The 15,404-nt window shown below is 34.0% G+C and overlaps 3 protein-coding genes across 3 annotated transcripts; 1 reads left to right on the top strand and 2 right to left on the bottom strand.

The window, feature by feature from the left end:
• Window positions 1–105: 105 nt before the first annotated feature.
• LOC115891151 (Y+L amino acid transporter 2) lies at window positions 106–2,925 on the bottom strand. The gene is made up of 10 exons (XM_030911553.1): window positions 2,531–2,925; window positions 2,254–2,476; window positions 2,074–2,189; window positions 1,796–2,021; window positions 1,695–1,739; window positions 1,513–1,636; window positions 1,104–1,304; window positions 868–983; window positions 573–781; window positions 106–513 (listed from the first exon to the last, which is right to left on the bottom strand). Exons 1-10 carry the CDS (start codon window positions 2,691–2,693, stop codon window positions 458–460), a joined length of 1,479 nt encoding a protein of 492 aa, XP_030767413.1. The 5' UTR covers window positions 2,694–2,925; the 3' UTR covers window positions 106–457.
• Window positions 2,926–3,055: 130 nt separating this feature from the next.
• LOC115891119 (V-type proton ATPase subunit F) lies at window positions 3,056–3,878 on the bottom strand. Its single transcript, XM_030911508.1, has 4 exons — window positions 3,715–3,878; window positions 3,577–3,658; window positions 3,281–3,486; window positions 3,056–3,220 (listed from the first exon to the last, which is right to left on the bottom strand). The coding sequence occupies exons 1-4, from the start codon at window positions 3,766–3,768 to the stop codon at window positions 3,191–3,193; spliced, it is 372 nt and encodes a 123-aa protein (XP_030767368.1). The 5' UTR covers window positions 3,769–3,878; the 3' UTR covers window positions 3,056–3,190.
• Window positions 3,879–4,100: 222 nt separating this feature from the next.
• LOC115891133 (zinc finger protein 532-like) lies at window positions 4,101–14,129 on the top strand. Its single transcript, XM_030911530.1, has 10 exons — window positions 4,101–4,249; window positions 4,309–4,532; window positions 4,585–4,745; window positions 4,797–5,095; window positions 6,171–6,521; window positions 6,574–6,707; window positions 9,729–9,921; window positions 10,156–10,274; window positions 12,224–13,000; window positions 13,349–14,129. The coding sequence occupies exons 1-10, from the start codon at window positions 4,190–4,192 to the stop codon at window positions 14,127–14,129; spliced, it is 3,099 nt and encodes a 1,032-aa protein (XP_030767390.1). The 5' UTR covers window positions 4,101–4,189.
• Window positions 14,130–15,404: the final 1,275 nt, after the last annotated feature.

Raw genomic sequence — 15,404 nt, 5'->3', positions numbered from 1 at the left:
TAGACTAAGCGAATGATGTTAAAAACAATCGGAAATGGATTTTGTTTAAATTATTTGAATTCCTTTCTTTGATTTTTCTCTCAGAAACAAATAAAACTCATAAAATTTTAAATTCATTTGTATAATCCACAGCAAACCAATATAATAATGACGACATATTCAAGTAAAATTAAGTACAACACTAAAAAAATACTGAGCAAAAAATAAATCACAAGTAAATAATTTCGTTTGGTAACATGAAAGAATTAAAATTAATTCTTATTGTTTAATATCAATTAATTTTTAAGAGATTCATTAAAAAGTTTTGTATATTAATAAATACTTAATATAAATAATGAGCAAAATTATAAAGAAGATATAGAAGTTTGTACATGAAATAAGTTAGTAAAAAGGATTTTTTTCTTAAAAATATTCTAACAAATAATGAACACAGATTTTTTGATGGTAAAAACAGGAATTAATCATCCTCATGAGCCGCTATGAATAATTTTTGACAAAAAATTGTCAGGCTTCCTAAAAATTTTGAAAAAAAAATATGACAACTACTTTTATCTAATATAAAAAAAACTTACTCATAATTTTTTTAAATTTCTCCGGCTTATCTTGCAACGTCCCAAAATAATATACAGGGACTCCACTCAACGTTATCAAAACCCCACCCAACAGAATTAGAGGAGACTCAGTTACAGGGAGGATCAAAAGAAACAGACATATCAGAACAAATATTATGGGAATTGAAACATGAACCTTGATTGGACGCTCCAATTTTGGTTGCTTCCATCTAAAAATAATATAAAATTATTTGAGCAGTCCCTGTATAAAATACGGGGACGGTTCAATAATATTTTCACGAAAAAAAATAACTACCTTAAGTATAATAAGCCTGATACAGATAATGTCACAAAAAAAGTCTCAACTATCGTGCAATAGTGAATTAAAAGTTGTATATCACTAGAGCATAGCATTATCAGAGAGAGCACGTTCTAAAAGAGAGAAAAAAATATATTTTTTTATTCGTCCCAGAAAAATAAATAAATATAGAGGCACCATAAAAAATAACCCTCTAAGTTCACTTATTTCTCTGAAATATCGTATTTCCTTACGAGGAAAAGAATGCTTGACATGGGTGTCAGTTTTTTCATGTTTAAATGTGACAACATTGCAGGGAATTGGCCATTTCTAGCTCCAACGTATAACATTCTTGAGGAAGACATTATGTGGATGCTCAGTCCACCAAACGCTGAAATGGCCACCATAATGGGCAAGATCCAACTATATTTACCCAAAACTGAGTTACTGAAAGTCTAAAAATTCGCATTTTTATACAAAAATCGTGAATCTATAGTTCTTCCCGCGTAATTTTTCCCAATTTGACGTAACAAGACTGGGGATCTAGGGATTTTTTGTTTATGCCACAGTTTTGCCATAAAAAATGTCAAATGGTACAATAGGGAAGTGTTATGCGAGAAAAACTATATTTTTTGGGTAATTATTCAAATTTAAGGTAATTACCACAGCTATTGCATCTGTAGCCAGCATTTCTTGAGGTGAAAGCACTGAAAAATACGCCATGTTTGCCAGGACATAGATACAAGTGACTAGAGGTAGTGAAATATAGATTGCCCGAGGTAGATTGCTAAAAAATAAGAATAAAATAAAAATAACTAGATATAATAGACATTTTTGAAGCTTACACAAAGGGATTTTGTAATTCTTCAGTCATAAAATTCAAATAGCTCCTAAAAATTTATATTTCTAGTAAGTTTTTGTACGTATATAACATTGTTTACATTACCATCCAGAATATGAAAAGATTCCGCTATAAAAAGCTTTGGAAATCTTTCCAGGGTTGTGTGAACTATGCGCAAAAGCGTTATTAAAGTTTTCGACATGACCCAGCGACATCCAAACTATTCCTATGGCCACAATAACACCCAGAGCTAGCAATTTACAAAACATGAACACATTCTGCAACCGCACAGTCGCTTTTACGTTATAGCAATTTAAAAATGACAAAAAACCTGAAAAAATTACATTTAATTCGGGTTAATAATGAAATTTAAAGTTTCCTACATATTACAGATGCTGCAACCAGTCTTACACCAAGATCAGGCATATCACATTCAGGAAATAGCGGTTGAATTACATATTTGGCAAAAGTTAGACCCATAATTGAGTTAGTTGTAGGGCTGTAATAACAAAAAAAAACACTATTTTTAATCCTAAAAACTCAAAGCTTGACTCTGTACTTACACAAAAACAATATTAGCTGCCCACAGGTACAAAAAGGACAGCGTTGGTCCGAATGCTTCATGAATATAAGCGTAATCTCCTCCTGATTTAGGAATACAGGTACCTAACTCGGCGTAACATAAGGCCCCAATCATTGACAACAAGCCACAAAGCACCCAAACAACTAATGTAAAGCCTACAGAGTCCACCTGTTCGATTACACCTTTAGGTGATATAAAAATGCCTTAAAATACTTAAATTATAATAAGTTAGTTAATATAACGATAATAGTACGTACCTGATCCGAATATTATGCCTAGAATCACTGCAATACCTTCGAGAAGGCCCATATGTCGTTTCATTTTTATTTTTTCTGGAGCATGTTCAACTGCTGGGGTTTCTGGTGCTGATAATAGTTGTCTTTCAGTGGGGCTCTGTACCCCGTCGGATGTTACCGTCATTGTTTATAAATAATCTGAAAAACTTTACTAACAAATATAGATTTTTCGATATTTAATTTTGAAGGCAACGGTGTATAGAGAGCTTTAAAAATACGTCTATTTTTGTATATAAGTTAACAAGTAATAAACATTTTAATTTGTAATGTTAATTAGACTTGGAATTTGATTGTAAACCATTATTTTTATAAAAGAATAATTTATAAACACCGCTAACACACGTGAAAAAATTGAGGTTATAATAAATATTTTGACAATTAAGATTATGCAACTCATAATACACAGTAATTAAAAATTTTAAAATAATAAAATCACATTAAATTTCATGTTATTCAAAGGATTTATGAAAAAAAAACATTCTTAGCGAATTTGTTACACAAGTTTATTTAGAAATAAAATGATAGAACAGGGAATGTAAGCTATATACAACATAATATATTGATTTTTTACTAAAATAACAGTAATAATACTTATGACAATTTTGTCTGTCTGAAATCCTTTTAAAGAATATCTTCTGGATTGAACATACCCTAAAATTCAAACAGACAATTTAAATTCCTCAATTCAAACATAAAAAATAGCATTATTACCTTTGCTCTGCGCAGAATAGAGTCTTTCGAAGAGTCATATGGATGGTCTTTTGAGGGAATCTCTAGAATAGCCGGAATGGGACTGTTGTGGCTGTCAACTACATGACGAATAATCTCAGCAATGTTCTGGTTGATCAGAATAATATCTATGTCATCTCGTTTAACAAAACGTTTGAAAGTTTCTTCAATTTCGCTGACAGCAGTGTCTAGAGATACAAAATATTGTTTTATTATACTGAGGCATCTAAATAAGTAAAACCTAGATGTACATCTTATAGAATTAAAGAAAATCTTACTTTTGTCCACTACCATAAAATTGGGGTGCCTGTTCTTGTTGATTTCTCCAACTCCACCCAAGAGAAATCCAACACAAGTATCCTACAAAAAATTAAACGTATTTGTTAGAAGTTCTAGAAATATATGCTTTTATTTACCTCGTCTCCGATAACAGAGATTAGTTTTCCTTTTTGTGCACTGTGTAAAGCCATTTTTTAGTATTTTTAAAGAAAAATTGAGTAGTTCTACACTGAAAAATATACTGTTGGGAAGCTCAAGTCACCTGACAGTCCATCAGCTGACTTGTTATGTTAATATACTCAAGTATTACTGGTTGCCTACTGGTTTAGAGTCGTTCTACATTAATTTTAAATACTTATTTAATATATTTTTAGGAAAGAAACCGAATAAGAGTTTTAAATGAACAATATTATTTATTCTGTTAGTTATATACTAGCAAATGTATGGAATAAATAAGCTGTATACAACAAATTAAAAGTCTAGTGACTTTTCGCGAAAAGTAACCAACTAAAATCTGTCCTTTCTCACTAGATCGTCACCATGCGACTCGAATACCGCCTATTCTTTCATTTCACGTTTGTGTAGTGCGTCGATACGCAACAAACCAGTTCAATGATCCCACTTGGTGAAAATATGGCTATGGATAGGCATCAATTTGAAGGAATACACAGGGTACGTTAGAAAATGATTAATATATCAAACATTAGAGTAATAAGTGACGTTTTATGTAGTTAAGAAATAATCTACTGTCAAAATGGGATACGCTGTTCGGCTCGGATTTGGTGGAGTGGATGGCATTCAAACCTGTCCTAGGACTGTCCGTGTACCCCTGTTACTCATGCAGACATATGTTCTACTCCAGAAAGTCGTTTTTGGACCATATCAACAGGAGGGCTACTGTATTGTCATATAAATGTCCAGGGTGTGCTAATACCCTTCACACTTTTTATAATAGGTATTATTTTTCGGTTTTTTAAGAATACCAGGTTGTAAAACGTATATTTCAGATGTGCGCTCCTATTACACTGCCGAAGGCACTATAGTTTGTCTCAGGGAGCGATAAATTTGAACAATTTGGAGGTTATGTCTCTAGATATGGCAATGGTAGGGTTTTCCAAGCATCCTGACATACCCTATTTCTTTGACGTGGAAGAAGACTACATTACAGGTGAAAATTAAGGGTTTGGAATAAAGAAAAGATTAAATAACGTTTTTTTAGATAATTCGTATGTGAACTGCCAGTTTTACAGTCCAAGGTCTGAAGACAAAGGAAACGCAATTGTTATTTTGATTCCGAGTAATTTAGTTATAAACAGGCTGGAGGGTGGTCAGAATTCGCCGATTACCCTCAAGCAGATAACTCGAAATATTCCGAAATGTGAGTTTATTACGCTGAGCGCCTTTAGGGAGTTACGAGTACCGAATGAGAATAATAGTGCAGTGGTAGAGCAGACTGTAGAGCAGCCTGTAGGCGATGTAGAAGTTAAGACTGAACATGAGGAGCAGCAACAAGAAGAGGTATAATAATTTTTTTAAATATTTTTATAATTTGAATCCACAAAAAATATACAGGGTTGTCTATTAGTGCAAGGAAGTCCAATATCGTCGTTGTTGACAAAGATATGACAAAAAGCTTTATATAAATTTTGTATGGTTTGTAAAGGTGAATATTCTAAAAATATTTTGTTTTATACAGGGTCTCCGAAAAAAAAGCATTGATACAGGTGTAAGAGTTTTTTTTTAATTAAAGTCTTTAATTTTGAAGTTACAAAAATTGAATATACATTAAATAATTGAAATTCAATTTAATTATTCGTATAAATTTACTGGGAATTTTGATATACAGGGTGGTCCGAACTGTATTCCGGAAATTTCGGCAGCATATTCTGCAGATAAAAATAAATAAAAAAGCTCGTATAAATGTATGTACTAAAATGATTAGTTTCGGAGATACAGGGTGTAGAAGTTTCATTTTTATTTCGATTTTTTTCAAAAAATTTCTGAAGTAACGTCAATATTGAGATGAAAATTGGTATCTGGGAGGTTTTTAACATGAGAAAATGACTCCTACTTGTAGAGGGCGCCACCTACATATTTTTAACTGGTTTGAAGACTTATAACTTTTCGTACGTACCTGTATAAAACTACTGAGTAAAAAAAATACATTTACGACGTTTTTTACGTAAAAAAGGTCTCTTGATAAAAATAGCTACGTCGTAAATGTATATTTTTTAACTCAGTAGTTTTATACAGGTACGAATGAAAAGTTATTAGTCTTCAAACAAGTTAAAAAATATTTAGGTAGCGCCCTCTACAAATAGGAGTCATATTGACATCAAAATCGAATTTCCCATGTCAAAAAACTCCCAGATACCAGTTTTCATCCAAATAATGAAGGTTCATAACTTATTTGGAAAAAACCGAAATAAAAACGAAACTTCTACACCCTGTATCTCCGAAACTAAGCAATTTTGGACATACATTTATACGAACTTTTTTACTTATTTTTATCTGCAGAATATGCTGCAGACCACCCTGTATATAAGCTTATATTCATTAACTAAGAAATAAACTTATTTAGTTCTTTTGTCAGCAGCTTGTAAATGGTACAATCGAGCCTCAACAAACATCCGAGGACCCTCTAGCCTCTCCAGACACTCTCTTGAATGGCGTAGTCGAGAATAACAACGATTTCGAGAATTTAACGCTGCCCATCATCACGAAAATCGAGACCGTCGAGGAATTTGTCAACCCTGAAAAGGTCTACGTGGTCGAGAGTCCTCCCGAGATGCCCAAATTCAAATGTACCGAGTGTTTGAAAGAAATATCCGGGGATATAAAACTGCATTTTTTGGGGGATAACAGGCCGGTAGATTCCACTTTGCAATGCAGTACCGCGAAGAATGTGTGCTCGCTGATTTGTCCTACAATGTGCTCTCTGAAGGTAAGTTATTATTTTTTTATTTTTTATTTTTTTTTATTACTTTTTTTTCAAGGCACATAAGAGGGTACACAAGCAACTTCCACCATTTGTATGCCCCGATTGTGGCATAGAGTTTTTGACTTTTGAGGAATTGTCTGACCATATGCAAGAAATTTGTTTTCATCTGTACAAATCAGTAAGACTAAAGTAAGTAATTATGTCTATACCGGGTGTTTCTTAAAAGTGGCCTCTAACTAACTAATAACTTTTTTATTTTTTGAGATAAAAAATCGAGACTTGGTATGTTAGTAGGTATATGACATAAATTAGGATTGATTGACGTATTCAATTGTTTTCGGTCACTTCCTGTTTCACCGGAAATGACTACAACTTTTATTCTATAGAAAATGACATTCTGAATAGAATGTCATATCATAATATGTCAACTTTTGACATTTTCGATATAATTTTTTTAAATTTCAATCTAGAGTGCCATGGACTTGTTAAAAACATTAATTTTTAATTAAAGAGCCTTGGAAAAATAGATTTGATCGTCTAATGTTTTCGTGTCTTGTCCTGGCCAGATAAAAGATGCCCTAATCGTATTTTTAATCATATCTCAATTTTTTTAAATGGAACGAGGGTGGCTCATTAGCATATTTGGAAAAAGCATTTTTTTACGAATAATTTGATACCACACATCAAGGACTGTATATATTGTAAAGGACTGTTCGATCGCGTCAAATCGCCGCTGTCGTAGTCGCCGTGGAATGCTCCGTCACGCGCTGACCAGCGCTCCACAGTGCGGCGGATGGTTATTCTAGCGAGACAAAATCTCAAGAGCAATGTTTGGGACTTAAAATCTAAGAACGTAGCAAATGGTCTAATATATAGCAACTATATGGTTAAATTTATTTATTTATTAACAACTTAATTTATTAATAAATAAATACAAGATAATAAAACTATGATATTATTCGTACATGACACACAAAAACCGTATTGTAAACTATTGCCAAATACATAAAATTATCATATCAAAAAACTCTTAAGCAGTTTTTTCTTAATTAATTTGTAATCTTGTGACACCCTCTATAATTTATTTTAAAAAAATATATTTTATTTTGAAAATAATAAATAAGATAGATATTTTAATTTTAATATTATAAACACTCGGTAATTGTAAATTCATATATAGTAAGTATCTGAAACAATTTTTTAAACTCAGTGCCTTTTGATGGAGTTGTTTTGTTTTTATACTATCCGATTGAAATGAATCTTTTTGGACATTCACCTGTTAAGCTTGAACTCCCTGTGACTGTGACTACCTGTGTTGGTAACTATTGGTAACTCAAAAGATCTACATCATTCAATATATCGATATTTGAAAAAAAGTGAAAGTTTGATACCTGCAGAACAAAGGCACGAAGGATTTTAACAAATAATATACGTACAGTAGAAAAGTACATACCTTTGGCAATCTTCAACATAAAATGGCTTTCTAATAAAATGTATAAGCACTTGTAAATATTTTGTTTTCGTATGATCTCTGCCTTGCTGAGCAGAAAACGACCAAATTTGGTTGATAAAAATGTATCGAAATACAAAGAATATTCATGCATTTTTGTATCAATTGGAATGTCTACTATTTATTCTTATCAGTACACATTTTTTGGCTTATTTCTAACCAAACGCTTTTGTCCCGCTAAATTTATCTTCCAACGCACTGTGCGCTCGTCCGTCAAATGCAAAAATAACTATCACTGTCTAAAATCTTTAGCGCCAACTTCAATTCGGTCAGTAGATGACGTAAAAAAGCTGACAGTGCAGGAAGATAGGAATCGAACTATCCTTATCTCTATAGTATCCTTGACCACACACTTGGTATAGTCTGTGAAACGAATAACTTTGAATTTGACAGTTCCCGCGGGTTTTTCTAGTGTTAATTTTATTAGGTTAGCAACTTGCGGCCATGCTGACGCAATGCCGTCTCTAATAGAACAGCCTCGGAGCGAGATTTATGACGTCACGCTAGTTAGATACTACGGATTAATAAATATGTTGTAGAATACATGGAAAACATAATTATTCCTCGTATTTTTGGTTTGTATTTTAAAAATGATATAGTTTAAATGAAATATTCATAATATACAGTTAATAAATACAATATACATATATACCTATTTATAGTAATAAATACTTTGGCAAATCAACTATGAACCATACAAATGCAGAAAATGTTTTACAATATACAAATAATGAATAGGTACATAAGATAATGGGTTAATTTTAAATGTAAAATATATTTTAAATTTTGGGGTTTGTCTAATCGATCTAATTTAACAAAAAACATTCAATATCTACTGATAGTGATGTATTATTATTTGCATTCACAAAATTTATGTGTATATTTTGCAAAATAATACCACAATATCATCGAAAAAAAGGCGTCAGCGATAGCTATGAAATAAAGATTGCTGTCATTATATAGTATCTAACTAGCCTGACGTCATAAATCTTGCTCCGAGGCTATTCTATTAGAGACGGCATTGGTCTGATATTTAGAAATGTCAAAAGCTGATGACATTTTACTTTTGACAATTATGGCATTTAGTGTTAATTTTTGCCAGAAGAGGAAGAACTGTCACTTGTTTTATTGTTTTCCTTTTCTATTTCACGAAAGTAAAAAGATTTACCGATCTGATTCGTTCAGGCACTCAATTTAAAGAATATCAGTAATTTTTGACAGAGGGATTTTATATTTGCCATGTTGGTGAAAAATAACGGTCAAAATTAAAAAGTTATTCATTTTATAGACTATATTCCGAGTCAAATCATCGTCATGAACCGCACGTTACAATTTCAAATAAACCATATGAGAAAATGTCAAAAGTTGACATATGATATGTCAGTCTATTCAGAGTGTCATTTTGTATCGAATAAAGTAAAAAAATACCGAGCGTGTCATTTAAAAATAAAAAGTTGTAGTCATTTCCGGTGAAACAGGAAGTGACCGAAAACAATTGAATACGTCAATCAATCCTAATTTATGTCATATATAACATACCGAATTTCGTTTTTTTAACTGAAAAAATAAAAAAGTTATAGGGCCACTTTTGAAACCCACCCGATATATGCGCAGTACTAGCAAAAAAAAAATAATTCAATAAAAAAAAGTCCCTTCTTTTGCGATTTTTTTGGCACACTTTGTATATACGTTATTTTTAGGTGTCCTGGAAGGCGTTGCGGTAAAATCTTCGCCACCGAGCACACGTTCGAGCCTCATTTTCGTGCCTCGCACATTGTAACCTCATACCAGTGTTACACCTGTAAAGATATGTTCCCCGAAGTGGACGACTGTCAAAAACACTGTCTCACTCACGAGGACAAAACGAAGATCGTCAAATATTACAATTGTCCGGTAAGAATTAAATAGAAGTTTTTAAATGGTCCACCCTGTACAAGGAGTTTCAAAAAACACGTGCTATCTCTCACGTAAAAATAAATTTTTATTTTTAATATTAATATAGGTCCGATTTTGCTTTGTTTTGTAGCTACAGGGGTTAAAGTTTTTAAGAGAGAAGGGACATGTTTTTTTAAACTCCCTGTATATCTTTATTTTTACTGATAGATTTTATAAAACCTTTCTTTCTAGTCTTGTCTCACTGACGAAATGACGTTGACAGAGAAGGAGGAACACATTGAGTTTCATAGAATGGACCCCACAAGACGTCTGTATATATACATGTGCAAAGCATGCAGAGGATACTTTAGGTACGTACTGTATATATTTAAAAAAAATATATAAAAAAATATTTTTTGAAAATCCCCGTATATCTTTACCTTTTTTCGATATATTGTCACCTAACCTCACTTTTGGCATATTCATATTCAAAGAGGATTTGTGTAATTTGCTGCCATGACAATTGACATATGACAGATGTCAGAATGTTTTTTTTTTCTTATTGGGTATGCTGTAAACTTTTTTTAATAACTCGATAAGAGCCGTATACGGTTTGTTGTCAACTTTTTTGGTGCACTCTGTATAAAAATACATAATTTGATCATTAATACGAGTTCAATGAGTCAAGGATGATTTAGACAGACGACATCCAGAAAATGACAGAAAATACCATGAAAATAAAAATTCTGAGACTGATATAGTACACACAAAAATGATTGAAATTCAGGCAATACAATGATTGATGTTTCACAATCCCTTTGAATAAGAAGACTAAGGAAGGAGCATAATGCTATCCATGTATTCATGCATGGTGGGCGGAAAAAGCACTCTAGGGTGGGGATAAAAGCACTCTAGGGTGGGGATCCTTGACAGTTCTGTTTGACGATTCATTTGACACATTTGAATTTGATTTGAAATTTTGTGGATTTGTCAGTCTTTACGGAACTTATTTTATGTTATTTATTATTTATTCTACTACTGATAGTTGTATAAAGGTAGTAAATCTAGGTGGAAATTGTGACAGAACTTAAATTAACAGTGACACTATCGCGATTTATCGAAAAAGACTCTAAAATAGTTGGTTGTGTAGCGTGCGGTAGATCTCGGCAAAAATTGAGTGAAATAATGGAACAACTTTTCGCTAGTAAGTGACTATATAATATACATACGTGTAGTAAACCGATCATTTATGAAATTCACTTAAATTAACTAAATTATATATTTTTCTTGCATTTTACCTTTTATTTATTACTTGTCAAAGATTAGATGTCACAGAATTTAGATACGTTAATTTGACTTACCTGCTTCAGTAGCGTATCGGATGTTTGTGTTAATAAATACTTATTATAACTTATCTATTTTTATTAGAATTATATATTTTTATAACAATTTTAATAACTACCAACATTTATTCACAACGTAAAATAAAACAACAAATTATTGAGTCTACCCCACATCTACCCTACATCATAGTTTTACATTTTTTAAATAAAATTAGAACGACACTGATAAACCGGAATTTAAGTCGGCCATATTTGAGGCCTATCGCGGTATAACCTAAGATTTTTGATATGCTCCTTCCTTAGTCTTCTTATTCAAAGTAATTTGACCATTAATAAAAGTCCAGTGAGCCAGGGAAGATTTTGACAGAAAATGACAGAAAATAAAAATTCTGAGACTGATATAGTTTATACACAAATGATTGAAATTCAGGCATTACAATGATTGATCAACCTGAAACAATTAATTTTAAAAGCTATAGTGCATGCAGAAATGCTTGAAACCACACTCTCGGATATACAGGGTCCTAGAACAGTGCTTCGTGCTTCTATAGCTCCTATATTAAAATAGTATATTTTTTTATTAGGAGTAAAAATGACACTTTTTGTGACGAAGCACAAAAAAGTTATTTTTACTCCGAATAGAACATGTCCCTTTTTTTCAAACGCCACAAATAATTTTTTAAACAATTTCAAACGTTCTAAATAATATAAAAAGATTTAAAAGTCATACCTTGTATGTAATTATATATCGAGAAACTATATGGTTACGCTCGTTGAATTTGACACTTTATGTCAGTTTAATTATATATTTTCATACTTTTATGCTTAGGCGTAAAGTGCTTTACTTTTATGCCTAGGCGTTAAAATGACGTTTTTATATTGTCAATCACGTCCCAAAAATTAACACTTTTGTGACGTTTGAAAAAAAAAATTTAAGGGAGATTTCATTGCACTGTAATGTTTTTTTTTTGTTACAGATCTATAGCCACCATGTCAACCCACATCCAAAACTGCAAATTTTTAAAGTACGGAAGCAGTAAGAAAAGCACTTCGAAAAGCAAAGAACCAGCCAATCCGAACCGTCCTTTCATGACCTCCAAGTACATCTCTGGCGAATGCACCTACTGCAGATGTCGCATGATCGTCCTCAAGGGCCAAAACAACCCGGCTTGCGGCAAGTGCTGTCCCAGAAGCAAGAAACCCGAGTACAGATGCACCTGCATCCTGTGCAAGAAGCAAATCAACATGGAGGAACGACGCAGACATCAGAAGGAGTGCAAATACGCCAAGCCGCAAGTTGTGGTCGAAAAACTTCAGCTACCCGTTGAAATATTGCAGAAAAATCAGAATCATAGTAGTCACGGGTTCAATTCGAGTACCAGCGATCTGGATGGGTCTACTGATGGTTCCTACAAGACCAGAAGGGACTCGAGTGACGATGGAAAGTCTAGGAAACGTCAAAAAGTGACCAGACCCAGGAAGCCTGAAGTAGAAAACGATCTGACAGCTGACGAACCCATTATTTTTGACGGGACGTATACCTGCATTTCGCGTGCTCACACCAAGAAACTGACAGAACGAAGTTCCAAGAACATGTCAAGAGCCACAGAACAATATCCACAGCGTACCAATGCATGGAATGCGGTGAATGTTTCTGTTGTGAAGCCTTCACTAGTGAAACATCTGACGCACTATCACGACGTGCGCGATTGTGATGAGTACTTCACGAAAACGACTGTTTTGACAAGGGAGCTGTGATGGAGCTGGCCAAAGTGGTGAAGGCGCCGTATTTGGCCAACGCGGTCAAGGAGAACCAGTGCAGGGTGTGCTTGGAACAGTTCCAGAGCAAGGAAATGCATGACAAGCACTTCAGGATACATGGGATGGCGTTTTTGATGACTAAAAGCCTGGAGTGAGAGTGTTTGATTTGTTTTTGTTGTTTATTCAGTATTGGTTACGTTAAAATAGACTAAAAATTGTATATAAGTTAGGAATAGTTGCATTATGTTTAAACAAGTTCTGAGTTTTATAAAATAAAGTCAACTTTTTGTACTATTTTTGGTTTTATTTCAATAAAAATCAAATTTATAAATTTCATATAGTTTTTTTACAAAATCCAAACAACCTACTTGCAGCAAATGCTCTTCCAGAAACAAGAAACCCCAATACAGATGCACTTGTATCCTGTGCAAGAAGCAAATTAACATGGAGGAACGACGCAGACATCAGAAGGAGTGCAAATATGCCAAGCCGCAAGTTGTGGTCGAAAAACTTCAGCTACCCGTTGAAATATTGCAGAAAAATCAGAATCATAGTAGTCACGGGTTCAATTCGAGTACCAGCGATCTGGATGGGTCTACTGATGGTTCTTACAAGACCAGAAGGGACTCGAGTGACGATGGAAAGTCTAGGAAACGTCAAAAAGTGACCAGACCCAGGAAGCCTGAAGTAGAAAACGATCTGACAGCTGACGAACCCATTATTTTTGACGGGACGTATACCTGCATTGCGTGCTCACACCAAGAAACTGACAGAACGAAGTTCCAAGAACATGTCAAGAGCCACAGAACAATATCCACAGCGTACCAATGCATGGAATGCGGTGAATGTTTCGTAGTGAAGCCTTCGCTAGTGAAACATCTGACGCACTATCACGACGTGCGCGATTGTGATGAGTACTTCACAAAAAACGACTGTTTTGACAAGGGAGCTGTGATGGAGCTGGCCAAAGTGGTGAAGGCGCCGTATTTGGCCAACGCGGTCAAGGAGAACCAGTGCAGGGTGTGCTTGGAACAGTTCCAGAGCAAGGAAATGCATGACAAGCACTTCAGGATACATGGGATGGCGTTTTTGATGACTAAAAGCCTGGGTGAGAGTGTTTGATTTGTTTTTGTTGTTTATTCAGTATTGGTTACGTTAAAATAGACTAAAAATTGTATATAAGTTAGGAATAGTTGCATTATGTTTAAACAAGTTCTGAGTTTTATAAAATAAAGTCAACTTTTTGTACTATTTTTGGTTTTATTTCAATAAAAATCAAATTTATAAATTTCATATAGTTTTTTTACAAAATCCAAACAACCTACTTGCAGCAAATGCTCTTCCAGAAACAAGAAACCCCAATACAGATGCACTTGTATCCTGTGCAAGAAGCAAATTAACATGGAGGAACGACGCAGACATCAGAAGGAGTGCAAATATGCCAAGCCGCAAGTTGTGGTCGAAAAACTTCAGCTACCCGTTGAAATATTGCAGAAAAATCAGAATCATAGTAGTCACGGGTTCAATTCGAGTACCAGCGATCTGGATGGGTCTACTGATGGTTCTTACAAGACCAGAAGGGACTCGAGTGACGATGGAAAGTCTAGGAAACGTCAAAAAGTGACCAGACCCAGGAAGCCTGAAGTAGAAAACGATCTGACAGCTGACGAACCCATTATTTTTGACGGGACGTATACCTGCATTGCGTGCTCACACCAAGAAACTGACAGAACGAAGTTCCAAGATCATGTCAAGAGCCACAGAACAATATCCACAGCGTACCAATGCATGGAATGCGGTGAATGTTTCGTTGTGAAACCTTCACTGGTGAAACATTTGACGCACTATCACGACGTGCGCGACTGTGACGAGTACTTCACGAAAAACGACTGTTTTGACAAGGGAGCTGTGATGGAGCTGGCCAAAGTGGTGAAGGCGCCGTATTTAGCCAACGCGGTCAAGGAGAACCAGTGCAGGGTGTGCTTGGAACAGTTCCAGAGCAAGGAAATGCATGACAAGCACTTCAGGATACATGGGATGGCGTTTTTGATGACTAAAAGCCTGGAGTGAGAGTGTTTGATTTGTTTTGTTGTTTATTCAGTATTGGTTACGTTAAAATAGACTAAAAATTGTATATAAGTTAGGAATAGTTGCATTATGTTTAAACAAGTTCTGAGTTTTATAAAATAAAGTCAACTTTTTTGTACTATTTTGGTTTTATTTCAATAAAAATCAAATTTATAAATTTCATATAGTTTTTACAAAATCCAAACAACCTACTTGCAGCAAATGCTCTTCCAGAAACAAGAAACCCCAATACAGATGCACTTGTATCCTGTGCAAGAAGCAAATTAACATGGAGGAACGACGCAGACATCAGAAGGAGTGCAAATATGC

The sequence above is a fragment of the Sitophilus oryzae genome, unplaced genomic scaffold (assembly GCF_002938485.1).
Source record: "Sitophilus oryzae breed Bouriz unplaced genomic scaffold, Soryzae_2.0 scaffold_966_pilon_pilon, whole genome shotgun sequence".
Lineage (NCBI taxonomy): Eukaryota > Metazoa > Arthropoda > Insecta > Coleoptera > Curculionidae > Sitophilus > Sitophilus oryzae.
This window is presented reverse-complemented; position numbering and strand designations above follow the sequence as displayed.

Excerpts from the sequence above, each read along its gene's own strand:
- LOC115891151 (XM_030911553.1), bottom strand. The coding sequence starts at position 2,693 with ATGACGGTAACATCCGACGGGGTACAGAGCCCCACTGAAAGACAACTA. Across the intron at positions 984-1,103 it reads TGTCAAGCATTCTTTTCCTC|AACGTGCTCTCTCTGATAAT; the intron begins GTAAGGAAATAC and ends TCTCTCTTTTAG. Across the intron at positions 782-867 it reads TCAGGCTTATTATACTTAAG|ATGGAAGCAACCAAAATTGG; the intron begins GTAGTTATTTTT and ends TATTATTTTTAG.
- LOC115891119 (XM_030911508.1), bottom strand. The coding sequence starts at position 3,768 with ATGGCTTTACACAGTGCACAAAAAGGAAAACTAATCTCTGTTATCGGA. Across the intron at positions 3,487-3,576 it reads TTTTATGGTAGTGGACAAAA|ACACTGCTGTCAGCGAAATT; the intron begins GTAAGATTTTCT and ends TTGTATCTCTAG. Across the intron at positions 3,221-3,280 it reads CTATTCTGCGCAGAGCAAAG|GGTATGTTCAATCCAGAAGA; the intron begins GTAATAATGCTA and ends TTTGAATTTTAG.
- LOC115891133 (XM_030911530.1), top strand. The coding sequence starts at position 4,190 with ATGATCCCACTTGGTGAAAATATGGCTATGGATAGGCATCAATTTGAA. Across the intron at positions 4,533-4,584 it reads CTTCACACTTTTTATAATAG|ATGTGCGCTCCTATTACACT; the intron begins GTATTATTTTTC and ends CGTATATTTCAG. Across the intron at positions 6,522-6,573 it reads CTACAATGTGCTCTCTGAAG|GCACATAAGAGGGTACACAA; the intron begins GTAAGTTATTAT and ends TTTTTTTTCAAG.